Raw genomic sequence first — 17,210 nt, 5'->3', positions numbered from 1 at the left:
TATCTGAATATACACACTGTAAATTTTTATGTACAATTTATTATTATTATTTTTTTTTATTAAATAAATTTGTTTTTTTCACGCTATTTAGTTTTTTATTTTACCTTAATACATTATAACAGAATTTATTTAATCTTACCTTACGTTCGATTATCCAGAAAATTTGGCTATCCGGAAGAGGTCTGACATTAATTATTCTGGATAATTGATGCTCTACTGTACTTTTAAAGTTACTATAAACTTTTAAAAAGATCTTGGATGGGCACAAAAGATGTAATCGGGCAATTTTTGTTAGATAGTTTTATATCACTTACTTTATGTTTATTCAGATAGAGGGTGCAAGATGTGACTAGAAAATGCTGGGATTGACTTTATAAGTAAGTTAAAATTGAACTTGGCAGTTATTTGCTTTAGTCCTCTTCAGAGTAGGTTTCTTGGGCTTACACAAAGTCACTTCTGGCATGATTGGGAACATTTATGAAACTTGTTTACCGATATTGATTTTTAATTCCCTGGATGTATGCCACTGGACTTGAGAGACCCAAAATACGTTACTTTCAGAGTAGTTGGGATATTTAGGAAATAGAAAGAAGTTAGATGGGGAGGTCAAATCAGTAGCGTCAGTAGGATGTTCTGGGCGAAGGATCTGTTTTTGCACCATCGTATCACAGATTTTCATTTCCAGATTGATTGTTAAATTTTGATAAACACTCTTTATCTGCCCCAGTTGTTTCTCTGTCATTTTTTAATTGCTACGAATGAGTTACCAAACATTTTTCAACAGTTATTGCAGTTTTTGCTGCTGTCTTTGGGTGGCTGAATCAAGGATTGGCATGAAAATTTTTACTTCTTTCAGAGAATTGTTTGTATTACTAGAATATGTGCCCCTTTTGATATTGTAGACCCTTCATAAACTTCTTGTAACAGATATTAGCTTTCATTGAGGTCCCCCCCCCCAATTTAACCAGAAATTTTAAGTTGACATGTTTTTCTTAAATTTTTCAGATATTTCTGTTTTTGAAGCAAAAAACAACTTTATTTAATATCATGAGACAATAAACGCACAAGAACTTACAGTCACTGTAATAATGAATGAAGCAACACCATTACCAATGTGCTCCGACAGCTTTGTCATCGATTGCAATCAGCTCATACCATGGCCATTCTTTCAACTGGGGCGCCTCCGTAGCCAGGTGGGAAGGAGCAGCAGTGCATAGCACATGCTTCTTGATTAGACCGGGGTTCGAGCCCGTCACCACCAAATACGGAGGATGCGGAAAGGTCAGGGAATGACCACTGCATATCCCGGAGCAATATGGCCTTATTTGCTAATGCTCCTTAAAAAAAAAAAAAAAATCTTTCAACTTTCTAGCCATACCCCCATTACTAGTACAGTAAACCCCCGCTATTCTCAGGAACGTAACGGGGGGGTTACGTTCCTGAGAAATGTTGCGAATAACGAAAACACAAATACTGAGTTATGGCTCCCATAGTAATAAAGGGGTTCTGTTCCAAAGTATGAAATATATAAGAAAAACTAGTCTGAAATTTTGTCTATGTATGTATTATATGTACCTTCATATTATGACTATGGACATAGTGAAATGCAAGCATATGGCATTGAAATGAAAATAAGAAACAATTTAATATTAAATGTAATATTTATTAGAAATTTCAAACAAATCTTTCAAACCAGCGCCTTTGCTAGCAAAAAAACTTATCCCGCCAGTGCTATCACCAGTTTCGCTAAAGTGTTGATAAAGGAGTTTTGCCTTTTCACGAATGATGAGTGAAATTAATGAAATTTTATTTTGAGTTCGGTCTTCTCTCCATAGATTTAAAGCCTTTTCCATTTTTCTAATTTAACATCACGAGTTACAGAGCAAATTTTTGAAGCAATTAGTGAATTTTCACGGACACTACGGTGGATTTTTTTATTCCGATTTCTTGATTGATCGTTGACTCATTAATTTTATAATGTTTTGCCACTGAGGAGACACTATCACCATTAGAAATTTTGTCTAATAACTCAATTTTATTCGCTAATGTCATCACCTTCTTTGATCTTTTCACATTTCCCTTGTTATTCGTAGCCATAATTTTGTACGGGTTAGAAAGAACTTGTCCACAATAAAGTCACTTTCTTCCGTTAACACGCTCTAAAAAGTCTGTTTTACACTGCAAAACGGTAGATTTATCATTTTTGTAAGCATATCAGTTTATAAATTGATAAATTTATTCAATTTATAAGCATATAAATTAAAAGCAAACGATGAAACCTTCCATGACAAGCGCATAACACCTACTGAACAAGGATTAGTGAGAAACATCCATGCTCGCGATTTTGTCACTCCTCTCCCCCCACCCACTGAGTGCTGTTTTGACTGGAAAAGATAATTCTAGTCACGCCCATGTTTTTTTATGGCAGAAAATATTCACGGCACTTTAATATTCACATTTTTTTTAGATTTCATTTTATATTAAATCGGTGATGGTGAATACAGATACCGCGAATAGCGGGGGTTTACTGTATTGTCAACAACCTTTCTCAATCTGACTGCTACATTTTATATTAAACATGAAAGAAAATCCATGGGAATGCTATCAGTCACTTCCTGTATAATTTACTCCAGTTTATTCAGACAGTTTTACATTTTTGAAATGAAACCTCTTTAATTTAATATCATGAGACATAATAAATGTACAAGAATTTATGACACTGGAATTGATAGATGAAGAAACAAATACAACATGCACTTGCAGCTTTGTCATTGATCATGGTGTCAACACCTTACCATGGATGACTGTCGTTAACCACCCTGCGAACCTTTGTATCATCTGAAAACTTAGACATTAATCCTGCTATATCTGCATCAGTATCATTGATAAATATTGAAAACAACAATGGATCCAGCACTGAACCCTGTGGAAGTCCACTAATAACATTAGTCCACGAAGAGCAGTGTCCATTGATAACCACTCTATCTTCTTCCACTTAACCATCCCTTTATCCAAAGCAGTAACTTGCTCTTAATGCTACATTGCTCTACTTTGTACTGCGTCTTATGTGCAGCAGTATCAAAAGCCTTCCTGAAATCTAAGTATATAATGTTAAAAAATTATTTTTTGCATCCAGTTCCTTGGTCACTGCATCATAGTAACATATCAGATTGGTTAGACAAGACTACTCCTAGACAAATCCATTCTGTGATTGCAGTATAATTGCATGTCTGTCCAAATGGTTCTGCATTACTTCTTTAACCAGTGATTCCATTATTTTCCCTGGAACAGATGTTACATGAGGTCTGTAATTACTCGTGTCATCTTTTGATCTCCCTTTTGATCTAAGGGGTCCATAGGGACCCCTTAGATCCAAAGATTCCCTCATAATTATGGCTAAGGGTTTGCTTACCTCCCTTAATATAATTGGATAGATTCCATCCACTCCAGGTGACTTTTTTTATGTCTATTCTCAACAATTTTTCTTCCACTTTCCTTCCAGTTATCACAGAGTCATTTAGCTCCTCATTAGAGTTTGATAAACTTCTGGCATCTATCACCCTAAAGAATTCCTCATGTGTGAATGCAGATGCAAAATACTATTCAATTTGTCTGCAACCTGAGGAGGGTCATCATCAGTTAACCTGTAAACACTGTGGCCCAATGTGATTCGTCCTCTCTTTCTTCTACTGTTAATATAAGCACAGAGTCTTTTTTGTTTTTCTTTGCCGGAAACTTCTCATAATCTGCCTTAGCTTGTCTAACCTCCTTTGTAACTTAATTATAGACTAATATATATCTACCATAGGCTTCTGTATCACCTGATAATTTATATGCATCCCATGCACTTTTCTTCTCTGCCACATGTCTCAATAGTTCATCTGATAACCATTTAGGTCTTAGCCTTGAACAGTATTTCTTTGTTGGTATGAAAAGCCTAGTAGCTTTGATTACTTCCCATTTAGAATTTGCTGTTGGTAACATCATTGGTTGGTCCCACTGCACACAATTTAAAAACTTTTTGAGACCTCTGTAGTCACCCTTATGAAAGGAAAAGCCTTTCCTTTACCTTTGACAGTAGTTATGTCTTTAATTAAATTCCACATTAGTACACTGTGATTGGTGCCACCCAGTGGGTCTTTTACCTGCAGATTCTTAATGCATTAGGAATCACTGCTGATAACCAGATCAAGAGTATTGCTACCTTTTGTTGCCTCTCTAACATGCTGCTGTAGAAAACAGTCATCCAAGGAATCAACAGATGTCTTTTGCTAGTATGTGAGTGACCACCCGCAAATTCCAGTCAACATCTGGAAAGTAAAAATCCCCTATTATGAGACATTCTGATTTGTTGGCCCACTCTATTTCCTCGTATAGCTGTTTGGTATACTGTCACAGTCATTAGGCATATAACATGCTCCTACTCTCAATTTTATTTTATTAGTGCTTATATCATACCACACTGACTCAATATTGCACTCATCACCCAAGTCAACTGGTGCTCTGCCTTAGATTTAATATTCTTCTTAACTAAGAGCATAACCTCTCCACCTCATCTGTCCTGTCTGTCTTTCCTGTGTACATTGTACTCCCCATATTCAAATTCAGGAAGTGGAAGATTGAGAGCAAGAAATTACCTCTGAATGTCGAAGAATGTATATGCACCCTTGAATATATGTCCAAAAAAAAAAAAAAAAAGTAACATAGTATTTCACTGGAAGCTAAGATGTGTATCTGTAGTATGACTGATTCGACTGTGTGTGTAAACTATGCAATGACCACCCGATTGCATTTTTGGGCTGTCTCAAGAAGAAAAAAAAAAAAAAACATTTGGTACCTAGGGTGCTGTGGTCTATATGTGTGTTAGGGTGAATGTTGGGCAAAAGGATCTATAAAAGACATGTGTTGACCCTGTCTTACATGTGTTTGTCTCTGTAGCCAAGTGGTCAGGAGTGGAAGTGAAATAACACACACTCTTTGAGTAGACTGGGGTTCAAGCCCCTGACTACTAAATACAGTCGATCTGCCAACCCGCACTGGACCAGCGTGACAGATTATGGTCCATTTCCCTCAGCATGAATTGTTGAGGGGCTTCCATCCTGCAGTGGGTTAATAATGGCGGCAGTTTACCCTTTTTTTTTTACATGTGTTTGTGCATAAAAAAAAAGAAAAAAAGTGTGCTGTCTGTGTGCGGTGAAATAGCTGTGTAATAGATGAGTGTGTTTGTGGGAAGCAGGGCCCCCCAAACTCAAGACTGCAGTTCAGGGCAGTCCCACTGGGAAGCCCGTACTGCCATTCCTGATGCCATGCTGTTTCCCTTTTTCAGGTGGCATGCCATGAGATGTTGACGCTGGTCTGGCCAGTGAGAGATATCAAAGTTTCACATACTGTCATGAAGGCGATCCAAATCCCCACATAGGACACCCTAGCCCTGTAACTTTCATCCCTCCTTAAATCCCAAACTTCTCTCCCCCCATTTATGACCTTTTGGGCCATACCACCCTAAATACCTTTTGCTGTTCTTATTCCATTTCTTGGTGCAAAGCCTTCCTAACATCCACCTTCTTCCTCTTCACCTTTTGTCCCAAGCTCAACCTGTCATCCTTGTACTCATTTTCTATAAAAACTTTTTTTTTTTTTTCTTATGAGCTCTCCCTGGTAAACCTATTGCAAGCCAGTGTTCATTCCACTAGAGACTTATGTGACACCTACTGACTTGGTCCACTTCCCCATGGTACATGGTACAGCAACATTGAGATCCTGGTTGCAAGGAGGCCCAGTGACTAAGAGGTCTGATGAACACTGTACCAACACTACACTACTTAAACCACACAGTTGTGCACACTCATCTGGCCTTTACTGTGTTTGTATTGCATTTCAAAAGGAGATTTTGGCAATAAATGTGGAGTTGTGGGAACCCCGGTGCTGCTTGAGCTGTAACACTATAGACTATACTTCATATATGGCTACAGTCTTTGGTCTGTCTGATACTCAGTTGCCCAGCCATTACTTTATGTAAAACAGAACTGTAGTTCAGGATGTTAACTTGTACAAAATGCTCTGATGAATGTAATATTTATAAATATTCTCCAGAGCAGCAGTTTAAAAGTAGATAGCAACTTTCCAATCACTTGCATAAAATATGGGTATGTTATTTCTTTTAAATAGTTGTTGTTATTAAAAAAATTAGCACCTTTGTGCTGCATGTGTATTTCCTGATCATTCTCATGGGTGCATTTCTGGTGCACCCACATTCTGGTGGATGCATTTTTAAGAAATATACAAAGGGTACTAGGAAAGTTTTGCAATATGACGCAACAATGAATCACAGGAAGCTGCTTGTTGCTGCATGTTGAGACATGTTCATACGTGCATAGTAGCCGCCACGCCAAGTCGATGGGCTCAGTTATTCATTAGTAGTGAGAGCGTAAAGTGCTTGCGATGGCATCGTGGTCACGAAATGAGATAAGGACAGTTTTGCGGTATAATTTCGTGCGTGGTTTAACCATAAACCAGTGCTTAGAAGAAATGACTCTTGCACTAGATGATGATTGTCCACATCGTACACCGATATTCAGGTGGTATAGAGAATTCCAAAGGGGAAATTTCACTCTGGAGGATTCTGAGAGGCCGGGAAGGCCATGAATGTCAGTTATGGAGGAAAACGTTACTGCTGTGAGGAAAATGCTTGACGAAAACAGGCGAGTGACCTACCAACAGATAGAGGATACTTTGGGCCTAAATGCACCAGCAATTCGTTCGATTCTGCAAGATCATTTGCACGTGAAGAAACTTTGTTCTCTCTGGGTGCCGCATCAACTGACTGAAGAGCAGATGACACGACGTGTGACTTGGTGCCGGGAGATGTTAAAAAAGTTTGATAAGGGACAATCTCGGTATGTGAACAACATTGTGACAGGTGACGAGACTTGGCTGTACTATTATGATCTGCCGACCAATGCTCAAAACAAAGTTTGGGTCTTTGATGATGACGACACACCCGTAATTGTCAGAAAATCCCGATCTGTAAAGAAGAAAATGATAGCTGTATTTTTCAAATCGAGTGGAATTGTGGAACGTGTCGTTTTGGACACTCAGAAGACAGTCACAGCTAAGTGGTATACTGAACAATGCCTGCCTAAAGTCATTGGATCTATGAAGAACCTGTGGCCAAAGTCAAGAATGGACACCTGGTACCTCCATCACGATAATGCTGCAGCTCACCGCGCCAAAGCCTGCACCGAATATTTGACCACGACAGGACTGAAACTTCTTGAGCACCCTCCCTACAGTCCAGACCTTGCTCCCTGCGACTTTGCACTGTTCCCGCATGTGAAAATGAAGCTAAAAGGGAGGCGGTTTTCCAGTGATGAGGACCTTCTACGGGCTTGGGACAACGAGTGTGCTTTACTCCCTAGTGAAACTTGGCAGAACTGGTTTAAAGATTGGTTTCGGAGGATGGAGAGGTGTATTGAATGTAGAGGAAATTACTTTGAAAAAATTAAATAAACAAAGCTGTATTGCAAAACTTTCCTAGTACCCTTTGTATCAATTCTAATGGGACTTTTTTTTTTTTTAACTACATTTGCATTTTGCAACAAAAAATGAGAATTAGTGTTATTTCGCAGTAGGTCACTCTGTCTTATGAATGCATCGATGGAATGGGTGATGCAACTTACCAGTGTATGCATAACACTCTTCATGTTTGACATTTGCTGTAATAGTCAGGTTCCTTGCACGATCCCCAAGTAGAGCAGCAGAGGAGTTTGACAGTTGGTAGTTTTTGAAATCTGCTTTTATTTTAGTTTTGCAGTCATGTGAATATGCACAATTTCATGCCATGAATGTTAAGTTGAACAAAAGCAAAGAAATGGTCATCAGCACATTGGATTTATTCCAAAAAAACTTCAGTTTTTAAAATTGTTGTTTATCCAAATGCAGCATCACACGCTCCTTGAGTAGACTGGGGTTCAAGCCCCTGACTGCTAAATACGGTCGATCTGCCAACCCGCAGTGGACCAGCGTGGCAGATTAGCATTAGAAAAGGCACATGATGCAAGAAAGTAAGCTTATATAGCATCAGCCAAAAAAAAAAAAAAAAAAGCCCTTATTTCACCCATCCACTCGCTCCAAATGTTTGTCAAGTTCTGCCTTGAATCTATTTAAGCTATCAACTTCTACAATGACAGATGGAAGTTTGTTCCAGTAATCAACCACCCGCTGACTTATGGTCCATTTTCCTCAACATGAATTGTTGAGGAGGCTTCCATCCTGCAGTGGGTTGATAATGGCTGCAGTTTACTTTTTTTTTTTTTTTTTTTTCCCCTCTCTATATTTAATACATTCAGATTGGTGTTTGTGCCTGCATTTGTGTGAAAATGCCCTTCAACCTCTATATTAGATTTAAAGAGAAAAAAAAGTCATTTTATTATTTGCTGTATAATATGTGTTTAATTTCTTCTTTATTTACTTAATTATGTTTTTGTAATTTAATATAACTAGATGTGCTTTAAATTTATACTTTAGTATCCTTGCATACCAAATGGATCGCTAAGCCGAGCCTTAAGTATAGCAGGAAAACTTCATAGCTTTCTAGCACATGTGGCTGGTATGTGATTTTTGAGTTATATTTTTTCTAAGAATGTTTGGTTTATTGAATTTATAATTTGAAGACAATACTTTGAAATTGATTCTTGATTGTTCTGTTGAAGAAAAGAAAGTGAGATTATTTGTAATAAATATATTGGGATCATAAAATTTGTTTTGGCTGTATAATTAACTTTAGTTAAAGCATTAAATTACATAAATAACTATTGACAAATATATACCTGCTAACTCTTCTGATTTAGCCAAAGGTTTTCCGGTAAGTTTAGTTTTATTGTGATTTGTAATCCAGTTTGTGCATATTCTTCAAATATGCAAATGTTATTTTATTTTTTTCAGTCATAAACCTATTGGATTTAGTGATATACACTTAAAATCTAATGTCAGATGCCTTTTGGAATAGCCAATATAGGTACAACAAATACAGTCCCAAATCCATTTTTCTAAATACTGGTCATTAAGTCCCCCCCCTCCCACACAAAAAAAACTAACATTTCAATTCAGTGCATAACTTGTTCTTTGAGCATTACTACTGGGTGATTTGGTTATCGAAAATGTCATTATATTTATGTTAAATAATATTTAACTTATATATAACTCAAATGGTAGCTTGCAATCTGTTATTTCTGTTTTGCAGCTAGCAAGCAGACTTTTCCGACTGCTGTAAATAAACATGTTACAATCTTCCAAAATCTACAATAGAAAGTTTGCTGCCTACTAGACTAAGTTCACACTGCATTAAGTTTATTTCTATTTCGTTTATTTCTTTCCTTAAATGGGATTAGCACATAATCACCTTGTTCAACTTTAATTAATTAATTTATTTTATTTGGAAATAAATAGTTATTGATATTAATTTTTCATAATCTTTAAGTTTTTATTAATCTTCATATTAGTTAAACCTCTGCTTTCCAAATTGGCTGGAGGGTATCATCTCTGAGCTATGCTAGCATTAGTAAAGGCACATGATGCAAGAAAGCAAGCTTTTATAGCATCAGCCAAAAAAAACCTTCTCATTTCACCCATCCACTTGTTCCAAATGTTTGTCTAGTTCTGCCGTGAATCTATTTAGGCTATCAACTTCTACAATGACGGATGGACGTTTGGTCCAGCAATCAACCACCCGCTGGCTAAAGGCAAACTTCCGCACATCTATCCTATAATTGTCTTTTCCTCAATTTGAATTTATGCCCTCTCAGGTGATTATTCTAAGCAAGAGAAAGAATCCCATCAGCATTGAGCATGCTCAAACCATTCAAGGCTTTATACACCTCAATCAGATCACTTCACAGATTCTCCATAGCCAAGTGGGCAGGAGCAGCAGTGCGTAGCACATGCTTCTTGATTAGACACGGGGTTCGAGCCCGTGACCACCAAATACGGAGTATGCGAAAAGGTCAGGGAACATACTCAAGGTGTGGCCTGACCATTGCCTTATACAAGGGGATAATCACCTCCTTATCCCTGCTAGAAAAATTCTTGTATATCATTGACAAGACATCATGAGCTACTCTTACAGACCATCTGCACTGCTCAGAAAACTTCATATCTGCTTCCACAATTACTCCCAGGTCCTTTTCATTCTCTACCACTGTCAGTGTAGTACCATTTTACAACATTTATATTGACAGGGCACGGCTCCCTAAAGGCGAAACTAACCTCCTTAGGCCTGACCGATGACCCAAACTGCACCTGTAGCGAAAGTGAAGACTGGGCACACATTCTCTATGAATGTATAATATATGACATCCCCAGAACAGAGCTAATAGCACAGATTGGTCCCCTTCCCAGGGGAGAAGAACATCTCTTCATCATAGAAGAGCAAAATTATAAAGCTTTTACATCTTTCACACAGAAAGTTTTCGAAATGCGCAGAGCAATGCAAAGAATGGCAAGTCAGCCCCCCAGCAGTTAAACAATAATCAATAGTAAAATTGCCCAAGTTTCCCACCACGCCCAGATGATGACTTAAAAACTGTTAGGATAGCAGTATTCTGCACCCTGACAGAAACCTGACATAACAAAACTCCCCATGACTACCATGCCACGTGTAGGAACCTGGGGCCCCAAACCAATGTAGGGGAGGGGGATGGGAATGCATGCAGAGAAAGTGAATGGGAATGAGCAGAAGAGCAAATGTAATTGGCCGAAAGAATACAAAGTTAAAAATAACTTATATTACTTTATATATACTGTACCAACAAACATTTACAAACCACATAAACACTATCACTGCATTCTCCCCTGGCCTGCAAAAAAAAAAAAAAAAAAAAAACCTTGCAGCTAGGCCTGCACCACAATTGAAGAATAACAGTAAGTTGCGGTGCCCAGAGAGTGCAGTGCAGAAAGAAAGAGTCGAATAAATGAGATGAGAGCTAGAAGAATGAATAAAAGTGCAAGCGTGAGAGAAAAGAACACAAACCACAAATGCTAAGTTAAGTACACACTAACCCTGGTTTTAATTAGTATTTAAATTTATGCTACCCATCATTGCATCCCCTCCTGGTGTGTGAGAAAAAGATGAATGAGTTGAGTGAAATAAAAAATAAAATAATAAATAAATAAAAAAAAAAAAAAAAAAAATATATATATATATAAAAATTATAAAATAAGAAAAAAGTATAAAATAAATAAATAAATAAATAAATAAATAAATAAAAAAAAAGTAATAAAAAAAAAATAAATAAAAAAAAAAAGAATGTAAGTAGAGTGAGAATGCACATTACGAATGAAGTAAATGTGTGTCTCCCCCCCCATATGGTTGGTTCCCTACTGCCAGCTAACATATCCCACCCCCAGAGCGGGATGGGCAGCTGGACCTTCATACCGGATTCGACACTCCTTGGACATGACACGGACGAAGACATTCTGTGGCTTTGCTGCCAACACGCCATTGGCGATCCGAACTGGGTACTCTAACCTGGTTCCCTTTAAAACCCCATCCCCAGGCAGGGAATGGAGGAGACGGATCTCTGTCTCCTCTCCTCCCTGCCTACCCCCCCATATTTCGCCTGGTGGGGCTCGTCTCCACTGACCTCTTTGGGGATGCCTACTCTATCCGTCCCTATTCTTCTATCTGTTTCCTCCCCAGTCTTCAATCTCCCCCCCTCTCTCACTAAATGAATGTCAGTGTAGTACCACACAGTTGATACCTTACTCTGTGGTTACTGCTTCCCATATGCAGTACACTTGTCAATGTTAAACTTCAGTTGCCCCCTCTCAGTCCATCTGCTCAGCTTTCTAGATCCTGTTGCAGCAGTGTACTGTCAGTAACATCCCTGCTGACCTTCGTATCGTCTGCAAACGTGGACATTAAGCCTGATATACCATCATCAGTATCATTAATAAATACAGAAAACAATAATGGACTCAATACTGAGCCAGGTGGGAAGGAGCAGCAGTGTGTAGCACACGCTTCTTGATTTAGACCGGGGTTCGAGCCCGTCACCACCAAATACGGAGGATGCGGAAAGGTCAGGGAATGACCACCGCATATTACCGGAGCAATATGGCCTTAGTTGCTAATGCTCCTAAAAACCAAATAACAACAACAACCAATACTGAACCCTGAGGGACTCCACTAATAACATTAGTCCATGAAGAGCAGTGTCCATTGGTTACCACTCACTGTCTTCTCCCACTCAACCATCCCTTTATCCATAGCAGCAATTTGTCTCTAATGGCCACACTTCTTCAATTTGTGCAGCAGTCTTCCATATTCAACAGTATCAAAATCCTTTCTAAGATCCAAATATCAAAATTATTTTTTGCATCCAGTTCCTTTGTGACCACATCATAGTATCCAGTCTAAAAAACCCATGCTTTGTCTGAGCTATAACTGAAGTGTTGTCTAGATGATCCTGCAGTGTTTCTTTAACCAGTGCCTCCATTAATTTCCCAGCAACAGAAGTTAAACCAACAGGTCTGTAATTACTTGTGTCATCCTTTGATCCTCCTTTGTAAATTGGGGTGACATTTGCACATCTCCAGTCCATAGATACCTCTCCTGAGTCCAAGGAAGCTCTCATAATTATCGGAGTAATTATGAGAACTAAGGGTTTGCTCACTTCCTTTGCTGCCTCCTTTAATATAACTGGATAGCTCCCATCCACCCTAGGTGCCTTTCTTATGTTTAACTTCAACAGTATCTCCTCCACTTTGCTCTGTTATTACAAAATCATTAAGCACCCTGTTACAGTTTGATAAACTACCAGCATTTTCCTCCTTTAATAACTCCTCATGTGTGAATGTAGATGTAAAATACTCATTTAGTTCATTAGCTACCTGAGCAGGATCATCAAATGTTGAACCATTGATATCAAGTGGACTAATCTGATTTGTCCCCTTCCTTCTAGAATTTACATAAGTAAAGAACACTTTGCTATTTTTCTTTGCATCCTTTGCCAAAGATTTCTCATAATCTACCTTTGCCTGCCTAACCTCCCTTGTGACTTATTTACAGACCTGCTTAAGTCTATCATAGGCTTCCTTGTCACCTATTAATTTATATGTATCCCATGCATTTTTCTTCTCTTCCACATGTCTCATTAGTTCATCTGACATCCATTTAGGCCCAAACTTTGATCGATATTTCTTAGTTGGTATGAAAAGCCTAGTAGCTTCCAAGATTAATTCTTTGAATGGTTTCCATTTTGAATTTGTTGTTGGTAACATCATCAGTTGGTCCCACCGTATAGAATTTAAATATTGTCTCAGACCACCGTAGTCACCTTTACGAAACAAAAACCCTTCCCTTTACTCCTGATGGAGTAAAGGCAAGGGTTTTGAGTAAATTCCAATTCAGGACACTGTGATCACTGCCACCTAGTGCCGACCGGGCTAGCCTGGTGGGTAAAGTGCCTGCCTGCCAACCCAAAGGTTGCAGGTTCGAATCTCGCCTTGGGCTTGGATCAGAGTAGAAAATGCAAAAACCTTGGGAGGTGCATTATGGCCACAGAAGCCGATGCGCCAACAACTAACAAACAAAAAAATGAAACAACAAACTGCCACCTAGTGGTACCTTTATCTGCAGATTATTAATGCATGAAGAATCACTACTGATAATCAGATCAAGAGTATTACTCTCTCTCTCTCTAGTTGCCACCCGAACATGCTGCTGCTGTAGAAAACAATCCTCCAATAAATCCACAAAAGTCTTTGCTAGTGTGCGAGTGACCAACCCACAAATTCCAGTCAATATGTGGAAAATTAAAATCCCTCATTATAAGATGCTCTGATTTACTGGCCCACTCTATTTCTCTGTATAGTTGTTTATTATACTCATCAGAGTCATTAGGCCTATAACACACTCCTACTCTGAATTTTGCTTTCCCAGTGCTTATGTCACACCAAACTGACTCAACACTGCACTGTCCAGCCATGTTGACTGGCTTCGCTTCCTTGGATTTTATGTGTTTCTTAACTAATAGTATAACCCCTCCTCCCTTCCTATCCTTTCTATCCTTCCTGTTACACATTGTACTCCCCAAATTCCAGTTCTGCATTCCTTATATATGTGTGACACCACGTCTCTGATATCCCAACAATATCTGCCTTTGATGTTTTGAAAAGAGTAATTCAAATTCATCAAATTTATTTACCAAACTCCTAGCATTTGTGTACATGCAAGTATATGTGCACCTGTTCCTATTCTTTTCTACCCTAACACAGCCCATGTATTTGCTTGGTCTGACCAATGACTCCCAGCCGTCTCTGCAACTTGTTTTCCAGGCTGCTGCTCACTCCAATAGAAGCAGTGCAAGAATCACTGTTATGCTGACTGGACTAGCCGTGGGTAAAGTGCCTGCCTGGCAACCCAAAGGTCGCAGGTTCGAATCCCGCCTTGTTCTTGGATCAGAGTAGAAAATGCAAGAACCTTGGGAGGTGCAGTATGGCTACAGAAGCCGATGCGCCAACAACTAACAAAAAAAAAAAAAGAAATCACTGTCACCTCTGCTAGTGGCTACTGTCACTGTTAATCTATTAGTCCGTGTAGCCCCCCCAAGCTAGCAGTTTTCTGACCCACCTAACACTGCCTTGATAGCATCAGCAAATATTCTTGCACTCTTTCTGTTTAAGTGTATCCCATCCCTGTAGAAGCAGTCTCTCCTGTTAACAAGCACAGACTAGGCTGAGAAAAGTTCTATCCCTTGAGCCTTGCACAATCTCTCCAGGCTGAATTGATCAACAAGGCTCTCACCATATACTCCCTCCTATCGTGAGCACAACAGATGTTGTATTTGTTGTGCTGAATGTGAAACACCTACAGAACAGTTTGCTTGATGGCTAAATTAATAATCAAAGCAAACTTTTCTCAGGTGTTTTATTATAGCCATTTTTGTTACTTTTGCCTTTTAAATAATGTACCATATGGGAGTTTAATATTTTTAAGTAAAATAGCATGTATATACTGTATTAAAGATATCTGAGAACTTCATTTTTGATAGTTGATTCATCCCACTGATATTTGCATGTTATATATACTGTTCAGAAAAATGGAAAACACTGAAAACTGACTTGTTTCATGGCACAGCTTTGCTGGATCACTACACCTGAATCATAATCCAGTGAATTATGACCCAGACTCCACATTTTCAATAAAACCTATTCTAATGTATTTTATTCTCTAGGATGTCTATTTTTTTGTATTAATTTCAGGGGAATTGATGCTCCAATGGTCGTGAAACACTTTCCTGCAGCTGGAAAAGTTGATCTGTGTCAATTTTTATTATCTTTATTTATTTTTTTGTTATGTTATTTTATGCTCAATTACATAGGATAGTTGCAACATACAAAATCTAGCAACCCAGGAGACAGAAAAAATAAAGAAACAATCTGAAATACTCTGCTTTTATTCCTCTATGCAGATCCTCTTGGATTATTGGTGAAAATATCCCTTGTAGCATTTGATCTGTTTATTTTTTCTCCTTTTATTTTATTTTTTTAAATAGAAATTAGTGAAACAACTGTGTAGGTAATTACTTCGATAACCTCATTGTGTTTGAATTTCTCATTTCCACATGTTTACTGACAATCCAAGGGGTAAAAGAGTAACTAAGAATAAAATAATAAAGTTTATAGAACAAAAAAAAGTAAATCACAAAGAGAAATTGGCAGACAGTAAGCTATCAATGCATTTGCCATTTATCTCTGCTTGAATTATGCCATTTATTTTGACAATTCATGCTTGGGTAGATTTATTGCCCAAAACCCAGCAATTGCCAAGTCCTGCTAATTTTGTACATTGCATTCATCCTATGTAATTGAACATAAAAAAAAAAAAAAAAAAAGTAAAATAATAAAAATAAATTAAAGAAGCAAAGAACTTTAAATCAGTTAATTGCATTTCTTGGCAACTTGCATAATGTATCCACTGCAGCATATGGTATGCAGTAATTATTTCCATTAATTTGGAAGAAAAATGTGGGATTGCCATTAAGACTGTGCCAAAATGCAGTTCCAGGGCATTCCAGCTAAAGCCAGATGACTATTAAAAGTCTTTTGATTTCTAAGAGTTTAGCAACTATGTAAATACGATTATAGTAAAAGCTTTGTTATGAACAAAATGCAGTTCCAGGGCATTCCAGCTAAAGCCAGATGACTATTAAAAGTCTTTTGATTTCTAAGAGTTTAGCAAGTATGTAAATACGATTATAGTAAAAGCTTTGTTATCACACATGAGGATTAGGGCGTTATAGCATTTTCTGTTTATCTGTGCATCCCATCAACCATGGACAAACAAATGAATAACAAGGGTAAAATTTAATTTTTGAGCATATACTGAAGTAAAACAAGTTGTTGCCAACTAAAAGTATGTATAGGACAATCATAACAAGTAAAATTAAATTTTTTAAAATTTATAAATAATAATAATTATTGTACGTCATTAACATCAATTCAGATCAAACATTTACTTATTTTCTTGATCATTATTACTACCATGTATAGATGTAGAAAGGATAGCTAATATTCCATGGAAAGCTACAGAAGTTCTCTGCAGCATCTTCCTGATGTCATCCTGCTTGCAGGTCTGTTGTTTCTTTTGTCAAGTTCATCCAAAACATATACAGCTACATTATATCTTATGATGAAAAAGCAGGGTGCCACTCAGCTGGCCCCCGAGTGCCAAGCGAGTGATCATAGCAGTATTTCCAAAGTGATTTGAAAGCATCTTTTCTCTAAGCGACAGATTGTAGAGATAGTTAAAACCCTTTCTTTATAAAGTTATTTAATTTTGGCTTTTTCTAAATAAAGAAGTACGCTTCGTATCAAGGAAGGAAAGACACCTTTCTTTTATATATATATATATATATATATATATATATATATATATATATATATATATAACCAATTTCTCTAACACACTAACCACTAATCTCTTATCACTTGGTCACTGGTGGCACCGCTCCTGCCTCCATGTGGTGGGGCTGGTAACCTGAGTATAATTCAATACTCAGGGTGAAAAGGAGCAATTATGGATCCATTAATATCACCGACTGTAGAGCCTACGTGCTCGCATGAACTTGAGTCATCTCAAGCAAAAAGAATCAAAAAAGATGATTCTTCACATGACCTACCTGCTTTTTTGATTTTACACTCTTTATCAA

General features: G+C 37.8%; 1 protein-coding gene across 1 annotated transcript in view; it reads left to right on the top strand.

The window, feature by feature from the left end:
• LOC150090213 (uncharacterized) overlaps positions 1-17,210 on the top strand; it is a 184,786-nt gene that overhangs the window by 42,633 nt on the left and 124,943 nt on the right. The window contains exon 4 of the mRNA XM_090390206.1: positions 8,527-8,608. Coding sequence (XP_090246332.1) covers positions 8,527-8,608 — 82 coding nt within the window. The remainder of the gene's footprint in view (positions 1-8,526; positions 8,609-17,210) is intronic.

This window comes from Mastigoproctus giganteus, chromosome 2 (genome assembly GCF_048544385.1).
Source record: "Mastigoproctus giganteus isolate SK-2022 chromosome 2, ASM4854438v1, whole genome shotgun sequence".
NCBI lineage: Eukaryota > Metazoa > Arthropoda > Arachnida > Uropygi > Thelyphonidae > Mastigoproctus > Mastigoproctus giganteus.
The sequence above is the reverse complement of the archived record's forward strand: the minus strand, read 5'-3'. Positions and strand labels throughout refer to the sequence as shown.